The following is a 12,356-nucleotide window of genomic DNA, read 5'->3' as shown; positions in this document are numbered from 1 at the left end:
GTCAGTGCCTATGCTGGAGGTCTGTGGTGCTACAGGCTCAGCAGCAATCCGCAGGGTGCAAAAAGCCCCAGGGAGCCTTTGCAGGACTCGCTGTGCTCAGCAGGAGGGCAAGGAGGAATGAAGGCCCAGGTGGGAACCCTGCAGTGCTGCAGACACCCCTTCCTGTGAACCAGCTGAGGCTCCAGGCTGAAATAAGCTATTGACCTTCAAGGACTGGTCCTGCAGCAGCTCCTCTGCTGGCTGCCTTTTGCCCCTGTAGCCTCTGGCACAGCTGCCCAGCCCTGCCCACGACCCTGAAGGGTGCTGGGACCTGCCCTTCATTCCCAAGGAAAGTGTCCTCTCTGCTGAAGTGCCTCGTGTTTTCTTGCCCAGTCAACTGTCCCTGGCAGTTTGCATGTGCGATTGCGTGGCTGAAACCATTTTAGATCTAAGTTCCAGTCATTCCAATTCCCCCTGCAAACCCAGGAGCTTTAATATCCCTTTCCCTGAGCTGGCTGTGCTCTCTGGATCATCACCCTGCCACCAGCTGCCTTCTTGCTTTAAACACCTTAGTACAGCAGCCCCACACACACCGCTGCTCCTTTCCAGCACTGCTGGGGAGGGAATTTTGTAATAACATTGGAATTTGTTTGGATAGATTCAAATCAAGCTGGATGAGAAGCATGCAGTCTTGAATACATCCTTATGTATTTCACATATTATTTTTCAGTATTTCTATCCCTTATTATGTTTCAATCACAACCCTTCAGGGATAAAAACCCATAGGTGTTCTGAATAGAATAGAAATAATGCAGGAAAGTAGATAGATGTCTCCCATATTTACCTGGTGGTTAAAAGTCAATTGAATCTAGTTTTCAAAGGATTGAAAATTGTACCAGGTGGAAATACCTGTGTTAAATGAACAGAGCAGGGAGTGTGTGGAACAGGCAGGTGTTGGCTTGCAGTATTTTCCTCTGGAGGGAGAGGACATGTCAGCAGTCTGTCTGTCTGTCTGTCTGTCTGCGTGGATCTCTCTCATTTGAATATCTGAAGGCACTTAGGTACCAGACAGGAATCTAAAGACATAGATCCTCCCAATTAGCTGTGGGTGCTGCCTCTGGAGCCATTGTCAGTGCCCTCTCCAAGTGCCCTCACCCCTACCTGGAGGGAGATGGGAACAATGCTCCTCCCTGTTTTGCTGCCCCAGTTTGCCTTGATTACCCTAGCCATCATATTTAATTTTTTTTTTTTTCCTGAGTCTGCAGAATGGCCATTTGGCTGCTGGGCTGGCAGGGCTGGACCCAGGCAGTCTATCTGGCCTCAGGCCCAACAGCAGCTCTGGTGTGCTGGAGTATGAAGGGCACAGATTTGGCATCAGCTCCCATCCTCCACATCCTTCCTGCAGTGAGCACTGAACACAGAAGGGTGACAGCAGGAGGGGTTCTGAACTTTTCTGGCATTTTCTGTGTCCCTCTGTGCCACCAGACCCAGCACACTGTGCCTGTGCCCTGCTCGCCCCTCATCCCTGACAGGACTGGGAACTTGATGGATCTTGAATGATGGGCTTGGTGAGGCTCAAACCTCACCGTGCTCCAAGGACTCGTGGCTGTGCATTTATGGAAGGAAGATGCAAAATAATGACTGAAGTGATTATACAATTCATTAGACTTTGAAAGAATCATATTTCTGTCAGCCCCGCAGCTGTTTCTTTTAGAGTTTCACTCTGAAAAATGGGAAAGCTTGGTTCATTTAACACACATCAAGGTGCTAATTACATCAGGGCTGGCATAAACATGCACAAGGCAGCTGCTGACCATGTGGTGGAGAGAGCAGGGTGTGCTCCCCACAGCAGCTCCCCTGCACCAGCCAAGGGCTGGGCACACCTGCAGCTCCTACTCCTGTCACCAGAGAAACTGGGCACTGACTGCCCAGTGAATGGAGCAGATTTCCAGTGCACACATGGAGGTGCCAAGAGCATCACAGCCCTTCTGGGTTTTGATCATAATATTTGAGGGTCCCTCCAGGGGGAAACTGTAAAAGTGAAATGTTTCCCAGTGTGAAATGGCCACATAGCAGACAGCTCTGATCACAGAGCTGGCCAGCTCCCCTGTGAAACACAAACCTCTCCTCTGAGTGCTGGTTTGCTCTAAAAGAGAGCAAGGCTGGTTTTCTGAGCCCATTCCTGGGCTGCTGGGAATCCCACAGGAAGCTCAGGAGCACTCCTCACTGCTGGCCCAGCAGGATCAGCTCCTCTGCTTAACCTGTTTTTGTAGCTGCTGTTCTTCACACTTACAACTTTATCCCAACTGTAGGATTCCAGCCAAGGGATCTGGGGTAATTGGAGTGGCTTTGAATACCTGCCTGCATTTCCCAGCACACACAGCCTGATCTGTGGCTTGAAGAGCTGACCTGCTTTCCCTTAGACACTGCCACAGAAAGGTTTTTTCACAGCTGGCAGAACTTCCCTCTCCTGCCTTTATAATTCCCATGAGTGAGAGTGCCAGGAATGGCTCAGCCCATGTGGCTGGTTCAGCCCCAGCCCTGGGGAGGTCTCCAGCTCTAGGTGTTCCTGCCTCCAGCTGCCCAGCACCTGTGCCTGCCTCTGAGACCTGCCTGCTGTCTGCTGGCTCCAGAGCATCCCTTGCCTTGGAAACCTAAATTGCCTGATGTCACAGGGTTTAACTGCTGCTTGTGGAGGTTAGAATGGCCATTCAGATAGCAAAGCCTTCTATCTGAGGAAAGAGACGTGAGAGTCAGTGCAGGCACATTTTGACACATATCTGACACATCTGGAGCTGTTTTGTTTCACCCCAACCAACCCCACAGCAAACCAAAACCACAGGTCCCAGTGCCCACCTTGGGTCTGCCCTGCACCTCAGAGATGAGAGCCAGGCAGGGAATGGGAGAGCAGCCACGTGACAGGGACATGGACAGTGTGGGAAACACCAACTCCACAGCACAGAGAGCTCCCTGCAGGCCACCCTCACACTGCCTTGGGCAAGATTTTTAGAGGGTCTAGAGCCCAGAGAACATCCACCAGCAGTGTTAAGGACCAGCTCAGCCCCATCCCTCCATCAGCTACCCTGCCCTTGTCCCTCTGACAGTCTGGGGGGTGTGACAGCACTTCCAGCAGCCTGCAGTTTTCACCCAGGCTGACCTGGCTCTCCATCCCCAAATCTCTCCACTCTACCTAACCCTGCTTCCCCTGGGGAGCAAGGCACAGATGGCTCACAGCAGCCTGGGGGGAATGTGCAAGGGCAGAAGGGGGGGAGGAAAAAATACCAGCAAGAGCTCAACTTATTTTATTGGTGTTAAATGCCTTTCAGATGTACTTAAAGGCCCCTGAAGGCTGAGGAGTCCAGTCACATTGCAACTAGGCTGCAGGTTCTCATTTGCTTTTAAGCCAGGCTTCAAAAGGAGAAAGGATTTGGGGTCGGATAATTCTTTTCTTCTTCTCCTTTTTTTTTTTTTTTTTTTTTTTTTTTTTTTTTATCTTTTCTTTCCTTTGTTTGAAGCCAGTACTTCAAAAGCAGCATCTGCAGCTTGGCTGCAGGCTCTGGGTGCCAGAGGAGCTGGCACTGCTGGGCACAGAGGAGCCCTGCCACAGGCCCTCGGGTCAGTCCCATGCCTGGAAGCCAGGCTCTGTGCTTGAGAGTGTTTCCAAACACTCTGTGCTGCTCTGGTTGGAGCTTGGTGCTGCCACTGATGGAAAGATTGTCCAGATACCTGTGGCTTCCTGCAGCTCCACTTTTCTCCAGCTCTCAGGAAGCTGGGATGGGAAGGAAGGATCATTGCTTGACCCTGTAACTGCAGGACGTGACAGAGCTGCTCCCAGCACTAATATCTCTTCAGCTGCAGTTCCCTGAGGCCCTCCTCTCTACATATCCCACACTTTGGTCCTTCAGACTCCTTTTCAGGAAATAATTGACTTGTATAAAGAAATGTTTTTTGTGATGAGGAGGGTATAGCAGCTTTTAGCTGTGTGTGAGTCAGATCATCACTTCCATGGCACTTTCATGCCCTGATACAGCTCAGGGTATTTTTGGAGGCTTTGGATATTTTTGAAGCACTAGGCATTAGGGTAATAACAGAAAATGTCTCTCCTCCTTGCCCCTCTGTTCTTCTGTGAGACCTCTCAAACAAGGTCCCAGTTCAAAAGAGTGAAATCCCTGCCAGTGTTGCAGGCTGAGCAAGGTCTGAGGTCAGGAGGAATTGCACCCCTCTTTGCACCTTACACTGTAAAAGCAGCTCTGCAGATCAGTGGGTTCTCTTTGGAAAATCACCACATGACCTGGGTAGGAGCTTCAGAACATATCATGGTGGAGCTGAGGGAGAAGTGTTGCATGGTTCTAGAAGATCTGCTCTTGTTACCTCTGAGCATCTGCAGCTGTGCAGACATGGGTAACTGGGGCTGAACATGCAAATGACAAGTTTGATTTGTTCTTCACAGGCAGAGAGGAAGGATGGGAAGGTTTATTCTCTGTTCTAGAGAAATGTAGCCCATTTTGGCCAGAGTGCTGCTGTGTGTCCTGTGGGCTCTAAAGGGCTGGCCATGGCCAGAGCTGGCAGCAGTCAGGAGTCTCTGGGCCCTCGTTGCAGGGCTGTCTCATGCACTGGAGCTGAGTGCTTGCCCGTCTGCAAGTACTTTGTCCTCCCTGTGTTTGTGCTTCAGAAAGTTTATAATTGTTCTAAAGTTTGTGTTTAGGTGCTGTGAAGGGTAACTTTGCTCTCCTGAAGTGCAGAGGGAGAGAGTTGGTGACTTCTTGTTATCCTCAAGCCTCCTGTGTTTCTGTGATTCTCTGCTTGGAAACCACGTTAATAAACTACATGGCAGAAGCCTTTTGTTTTTTTCTTTGTTAAAAGCCTTTCACACTGAATGTTTTCTAAATTGGCTGGGGGGTGGCAAGGAACCCAGTTAGTGCCTAATCCCCCAGCCCATCCTCTCAGCAAATGGCTTGTAAAAGTCATTAATTTCACTGTAATTGATTTAAACCTTGCTCAGGAGGAGGAAAAATTAAGGAAACCAATGCCACTCTGAATAGAGAATTATGTGTTCTCAATTTTCTGTCAAATTATCTCACCATGTGCCTGTTCTGTGCTGGTTGCTGAGCAGACACTATGCCAGGGAGTCACACAGCAAATCCCAGCTCACAGAACCTGTAATGAGCTCCAGCACCAGGGCAGGAGGCAGGAGAGCCTGCAAAGGTCTTTGCCTGCAGCAGTTCACATCTGGCTGGGTGGCTCCACCAAAACACAGGCAGATGAAGCTTTGGGAAGTGGCCATGGAAAAGCACAGAGCTGCACCTGCAGTGCTTGTGGTGGAACTGGGCCTTTTATGAGGCAGCCACCTGTTCCCCTTGCATTACTCATTGCTACTACTGGATCCCCAGCTGTAAAGTAGTTTTAATTAAAATAATGTATTGCTCAGTAAGATTTCTCCCCTATTTTGGGTGTATCTTAGAAGATAACACTTTTTCCTTATCACTTCATCACTGGGCTTACACTTCAAAGGACTGTATCTGTGGATGTCACTGTGATCAGAATAGAGTATGTGGATTTTAGCTGAGCAGTGACGTACAATCAATGTATTTTTAAGCTGAGCTTAGCTTTATTTTGCATTTTTATTTATACCTCTGACAACTGAATGAGTGCCCTGGCTCCAAGCCATATCTCTCAATAATAATGATCTTTTCTTCAGATTCTTGGGAAATGGCTTCTGCACCGTATTGTGCATGTTCTCTTGACATCTTAATGCAGTTTCTAGGTCACTGAGCTAAGAAAAGACTATAGGTTCCACTAAAGCCTCCTTAAAGGAGAACCAGCCACAGGCTGGGCCAGGTTGATGGCACTTAGAGAAATCAGTTATTGTCATGTACTCCTTCATGCTGTGCCACATCAGTTAAAGCTGGAGCAGTGTGATCAGGTTTCACTCCATCTGCAGGACTTTTCATGCTCCTGCCCTCAGACCATCTGTGGTGAATGGATGCTGCTCATGGATCCATGAGTTGTTGCAGGTCTGTGCTGGGAAGCTGGAGGGACCCCCTGCAGGTCTTGGCTGGCACCCACTTGGGCAGGGGGTAACTCAGTGTTTCAGCTTCCTGGGAAGGCTGAGGGGTGAGAGCAGAAGCACTGGGAGGTGAAGATGTCTCAGTGTGCAAGTGGAGGTTGGTCTTGCCTTTTCCAGCCTGGAGAAACTGCTTCACTGCCACTGGGGGAGTTCATCTGGGAGGAGCTGCCAGGGAGGGAAGGGGTGTGTGTCCCCACAGCTCCAGCCCCAGGAGCTCTTCTCCCCACTGCAGTGCTGGAGCTGGCTGTGCCCAAGGGAGGCAGGACAGCTGCAGTGCCCCCTGCTTGTGTTGTTGGATCCATATCCTGGAGGGAAGTTCAGCCCCTCTGAACTGGGGCTAGGATTCCCCTATGTGGATACAGAATTGGTGAAAAAAACCTGGAGGCTCACATCAGCAAACTAATCCATGAGCACCCCTGATGATGTTTGAAGGACTCTGTTCCTTAATATGCTGCAAGTGCCCCAAAGAGAAGGTGCAGGATCAGGGCTGGGAGGGGTTCTGGTAGCCCCAAGCCCTCCCTCTCCACTGCCCTGTGTGGAGCAGTAGTCCATGGGCTGGGTGGAACAGTGAGAAACTGAGCTCTGGCCAAGCAAAACACAGAGAAAATATTCGGTGTGGTTCCTCTTCCTGCTCCCTTATCCTTCTTTTTCTCAGTTGGCCTCTGCAGCCTGTGCCAAAGGACTGTTGCTGCCAACAGGACAGGCTGGAGTCATTCTCTGGGGAAAGAGAGTGGAGCCTGGTGTCTTGCACCTGAAAAAATTAATATTTATCCCTTCTGCCAAGAGATTAGGCTGAACACGCGACACCTGCCAGATTCAACAGAGCAATGCTGGTGATGGATGGCCACCCACTCATCTTCAGAGGAGGCTGTGGGGCCAGCTCCCACTCCTGGGACAGTGGGACACTGCACTGTCCTCCAGGAGACAAAGCCACCTTGTGAGAGTGACAGACTGCCAGTGCACCCTCTGGCATCCAGAAACTGAGGTGCTCAAGTACTTTTTTCTTCCCCCGCCATGCTCTCAGGAGTTGAAACTGAGCCTCAAGCACCGCTATTGGCTACAGCCACTGCCCCAAGGCAGGTGACAGCATCCCAGAGGAGCTGCAGGGGCATGGAGAGGGGTGTGGCTGGTGGCACTGTGGCTGGTGGCACTGTGGCTGGTGATGGGCAGTGTGACTGGTGGCAGTGGCATGGGGGAGGAGGACAGAAGGCAGCTCTCTGTAGCACAGGGCCTTGGAGATACTTTTCAAAGCCAAAATCTCTCTCTTGCCTCTTCCAGTGCCTGCCATGGGCTCTGGCAGGGTATCAGTAGCTTTGTGTCCTTGCTGGTGGCTGTCCTCTCAGCTTGGGGGAGCTGGCCCACACCAGCTCAGGGGTGCTTCCTGCAGGCAAAGCTGTGTTCCTGTTTTCCAGAACATTTCAGCTCCCTCTGCTCCAAAAGTCTGAGCAGGGCAACCAGGGATGTGTGTGGGAAAGGCAAGTGATGCTCTGGCTGCCCTCAGTGCTGTGGGAAGCCCCACATTTCAGGACTTAGCTGTGCCCCAGGTGCCAGTTTGTGCAGTGGGAGGTGACAGTGCCCCGTGGCCACAGCTGGATGAGCAGGGATGGTCTGTGCCTTGACAGCACAGGGGCCAGGTTGTGTTCAGGAGCTGATGGCCTGGGCAGGGTACAGGATTGGGTTGTGAGTGTCACTGTGTCATGTTGGTGATTGCTCTGCCTGGGGAAGGGGAGTCACAGCCCCTTTCCCATCTGCATCCCTGATTTTTGTGTGAGTGCTCTTGTTTCAGGTCTGGAGCTACAGCCTGTGCTGGCATGCACTGTGCTCTTACCTGGTGTCTTTTCAGCCACTATTCAGCCATGGTTATTGAAACCCTGAGGTGAAAAATAAGCTCCTCCTTTGTTTGCCTGTCCCTGTGCTTTGTTGCACTGCTGAGGCAGCGGTGGTTGCACTGTTCCTCCTGTGCTGAAGGTGCAGTGTGTGTGTGATGCAGCAGGACAGAGCCTCCATCTCCTGGTGGCACAGGCACATGGCAGCTGGCTCTGCCTGCAGGAGCTGTCCAGGACAGGGACCCAGAGCTGGCCCAGGAAGCCGAGGGAAGCTTTGGGGTGTGGGGGGTTCCTGCCAGGCTCAGCCCCACTAGCCGCAGGTTTATCCTCAGTCCCTTTTGGGCTGCCAGGCCAGGGAAGCAGGCTCTGCTTGGGTTCTCTCTCTGAAACTTAAAAATTCCTGTCCTCATCCTGAAGAAGGTTCTCACTAGGTTATTTTAATGCATTCCTGCCCAGTGAAGCCTCAGCACCATCCAGCATCTGTTTTCCAAGGTTTACTGGAAGTGAGGAGCTACCACACAGGCAGTTTGAGGAGGGGCTAGCTTAGGGATTTTCTCTGATACAACCTCTGGTACTGGGCTCAGCATGTTCACACTCTCCCAAGGGTACCTCAGAACTGAATCTGGATTCCCCCTGAAGGCCACATTCAAAGTATTTTTCACAAGTAGTAAAGAGAGTTCTCAGCATTGCAGCTGCAGCTGGAGGCCCAGGGATTTCTCCTTTCAAGATTTGCCCCTTCTGTCACTTTTCTTCCCTCTGGGCTCCTTGTGAGTGTCAAGTATGTGGAACCAAGGGAGACTTCATACAGACATTCATTTTCTCTTTTGTAAATGATTTTAAAAGATTTACAGGGGAATTGCAAATGGATCTGAGCAAAGACAGAAAATGACCACAAAAGAGAAAAGAACAAGACAAGGAAAGGTGGAGCCGTGCCAGCAGCCCTGCAGGGCCTGCCAGACTGTTATCCACCCCTCAGTGCACTGCCAGCCCTTGCCTATGGCAGCTGGGGACACTGGGCTGTGGCTGATGGGCTGGGGGAACACTGCTGTGCTGCTGAGGCTGTGGCCCTGCTCTCTGCTGGCTCTGTGCTTGCAGGACCAGGGTGCTTTAATTTAAGGTGGCAAAGCCACCTCCAGAGTCCTGCAAAGAGCCAGCTGCATGCGCAGGGCCTGTGAGCTGCTGGCACAGCGTGGCTTGGCCCAGGTCTGCCTGCAGTCCCTGAAGTGCTCACAGAGAGCAGTCACTTCCCAGTGTCGAGTGCTCTCAATTGCCCAACATTTTGGAATTGTGCAGGCCTTCCCCCAGGACTATTCTGCTTTCCAAAGATGCCAGCTGGGAAGGTTCTGTGTCCGAGGCCTCACTGTGCATCCCCCAGGAAGCTGGAGGTGTGTGGGACACCTGTGTCTGCAGACAGTGGCAGAGACCCTTGCAGAAGGGGCCTGGTGGTAGCACTGATGGCACACATGCACCATGCCAGGGTGCAGGTCAGAGCTGGTGGACAGCCTGAGATGTCCTTGTGCCCACCAGGCCTGGCTGAGGGGGGTTGGTGCTCTCAAGTTTTTCCCCACGGCCTGGGCTCAGACCCAGCCTGAGGCCCTGCAGCTGCCCCGAGGTCCTGTCCCTCAGCGGGGAGGAGGGGCGGGGAGAAGGGAAATGGCTTCTCCTGGTCCACATCCCCAGGGCTGTGCTGCCTCTCTGACCACAGCCACCTCCTTCAGCCCAGGGGAGGGAGGAGTTCACCCCCAAGCCCCTGAGCAGTCTGTGCCTCTCCTGTCCCCGCAGGTGTCCCTCAGCCAGGAGTGCACCCGTGCCATCATGAAGCTGATGTACTGCCCGCACTGCCGCGGCATGGCCAGCGTGAGGCCCTGCAACAACTACTGCCTGAACGTCGTCAAGGGCTGCCTGGCCAACCAGGCCGACCTCAGCACCGAGTGGAAGTACCTGATGGGTGAGATGGCCTTTCCCTGCTGCAGCTGCCCCTCATCACCCCTGAGCTCCCTGGGGCTGGGTTTGGCGAGCAGAGAGGACGGTGGGAGGCTCAGGGAAGTTGGTTGCACTGCTGAAGCTCTCAGGCCTCCTTGTGCCCACACAGCGTCACCCAGCAATCTCCTCGCTCTATGTCCCACTGTCCCTGCACAGCTGGAGTGATCTGAGACCTCAGGGAGCCTTGCTGTTTGTCTGGGCTCACAAAGGGCAGTGCCAGAGGACATGGCCTTGGGCTTGGCCTTGTTTTCCCTTGCCTTGGCAGCAAAGCTGCCAGCTCAGCCCCAGCTGCAGCCCCCAGGCTGGCTCAGGGTTGGCATTGAGAACAAAAACCCCAGCAAAGTCAAGGAGTGTCACCTGCCTCTCGAGGGACTCTGCAGCACGGATGGGGAAGCAGAGCAGGCACTGCCTGGAGAGGTGCCCAGGCCAGCTGTGCCAGAGCTGACTGGAAATGCTCTGTGGGAGCAACTGGAAGCCTGCTGCAAAAGGAGGGGAGGAATTGTCCCTTCCCCAGGGGTATGGTGGCCCTTTGGCCTTTCTGACCAGAGCCAGCCAACTGCTCCTGTCACTCTCCTGGCAGGATGACAGCCTCTCCTGAAACACCACTATACAGCTTTCCTTGATTGACAGGGAAGCAGTTCCATGTGCATTTTGCATTTATTCTGGCTTCCTCTTCCCAAGAGACACTGTCAAGGCGTGACAGCTAAGAGGAAATTGGAGCTTCTTTCAAATTGCAGTTTTACATTTCAGTGTCAGAGGTCACAAACTGATCAAGGATGGGAGCAAATCATGGAGTCAAAGGCAGCAGTTCCCAGATGGTGTCCTTCCTTCACCCTTCTCCAGGCCCTTCTGTGTAGCCAGAGATGATTTTGTTACACTAAAAACAGAGTTATTCTTTCAGTTTGACAAATTAGGGCAGGTCAAATTAAGGGAGATTTTTATAGTAAGTGGTTCAGATATAATTTATCACTATTTTGGGGTGCAGCCTTTGATTTAAATGTCTGTATCTCAAGATTAGTGCCTCTGCAAGGCACTATTTGTCTGAAATAACACAATCTCAAAGATGACACCATGACCCCTGAGTGGCAGCAAAATTAAACTGTGAGCCCTTCAGTGTTACAGGAGATTTATTTACCAAAATACAAAAAGTTACCAAAATTTGATCCCTTATATTGAGAGCATATAGGCTGTCCTTCCTTGAGACCAAGCTGGAGTGTTGAGAATTGTTTCTGGGTTTAGGCAGAGATTGGTAATTCTTTGTAAGCCAAGCACAGTCCCAAAGCAGCCATCCAAGCAGGAGCCTCCAGGGCAGGTGGGAGTGCTTGGATATCAGAGCTTTCCAAGACAAGAGAGAGAGTTGAGGCCGTCACTCCCTGTCCTGTGTGTGTCTGCTTGTGTACCTGTATAGCCTGATATCTCCCTGGCTGTTGTCCTTCCAGAGGTGAAGGTGAGAAGAATTACTGCTTTTCTCCCTCTTTCACTGCCACAGAAACTATTTCCACATCCACTGTCTCTGGCACCTTACTGACCCCAGTTCTCCCACTTTCTCCTGGCTGCAGTGCTTTGCTGAAGACATTCACTGAGTTAGGAGGGTGGGGGCCAAGTATTGCTGTTTCTTAATAATTCTGTAGCAGTTTTCTGGTTTTCCTTTCTGTATCTCCCAGGGAAATGCTGGTTACTTTAGGTGAGCACTCTACCCAAAGTGTATTTAGCATTTGCAGGAGGTTCCTTTGCCACAGAGAGTGGCTTTACCTTCATAAAGTAGGGAAAACAAGTGTGCACCTGGGCAGTGGTGAAAATGGAGAGGTGTCTCCCAGCAAGGAGACCTGCCAAGGGCCCAGCAGCTTCTCCCACCCAGCATGAGCTGTTCTTTGCCTTGCTTTGCCCAGAGAGATACTGAGAGCTGTGCCTGCCTTGCTCTGCAGATTCCCTGATGGGGGTGGCCGATCGCATCGACGGGCCCTACAACGTGGACACTGTGATAGGCACCATCCACATGAGGATTGCTGAAGCCATCTCTAACCTGCAGGAAAACAAAGACTCCATCACAAGCAAGGTAGGAGAGTGTGCCTGGGACTGCCTGAGGACACATCATGTGCCACTGCCAGGACCAGGTGCTCTTTTCTGCTCACTCTTCAGCTGAACTGAAAGAGGTGATGAGTGAAAGAGAGCAAATGGCCACTCTTTTAATGATAAATCACCTTGGTTTCCTACCACCCATCTGACACAGGCAGAGTTGTTTTCTCCACCTTTGCAGGTGTTTCCAAATACTGCTCCCTGCCACATCCAGCCAGCCTCCTTTGGGTACAGGCACAGGAGGTGGGACTGCATACAGAGTGATAGGGGGTGCATGTGCCATTTTCTGTCAGAGCCCTCTGTGCTGAAGTTTTGAGGTGTTTTGGCTGAGCTGAGGCATTTACACAAAGTGCACAGTCCCCAGTGACGGGAGGCAGCTGCTTTAACCTGCCTCGAGGGAACCTTTTCTAGTAGAAACACTGGGC

General features: G+C 51.8%; 1 protein-coding gene across 1 annotated transcript in view; it reads left to right on the top strand.

Annotated features, from left to right (window-relative positions):
• The window catches only part of GPC1 (glypican 1), a 204,302-nt gene that overhangs the window by 181,785 nt on the left and 10,161 nt on the right, over positions 1-12,356 (top strand). The window contains exons 4-5 of the mRNA XM_030227087.2: positions 9,655-9,820; positions 11,781-11,911. Of these exons, the coding sequence (XP_030082947.1) occupies positions 9,655-9,820; positions 11,781-11,911 (297 nt within the window). The remainder of the gene's footprint in view (positions 1-9,654; positions 9,821-11,780; positions 11,912-12,356) is intronic.

The sequence above is a fragment of the Serinus canaria genome, chromosome 9, assembly GCF_022539315.1.
Source record: "Serinus canaria isolate serCan28SL12 chromosome 9, serCan2020, whole genome shotgun sequence".
Lineage (NCBI taxonomy): Eukaryota > Metazoa > Chordata > Aves > Passeriformes > Fringillidae > Serinus > Serinus canaria.
The sequence above is the reverse complement of the archived record's forward strand: the minus strand, read 5'-3'. Positions and strand labels throughout refer to the sequence as shown.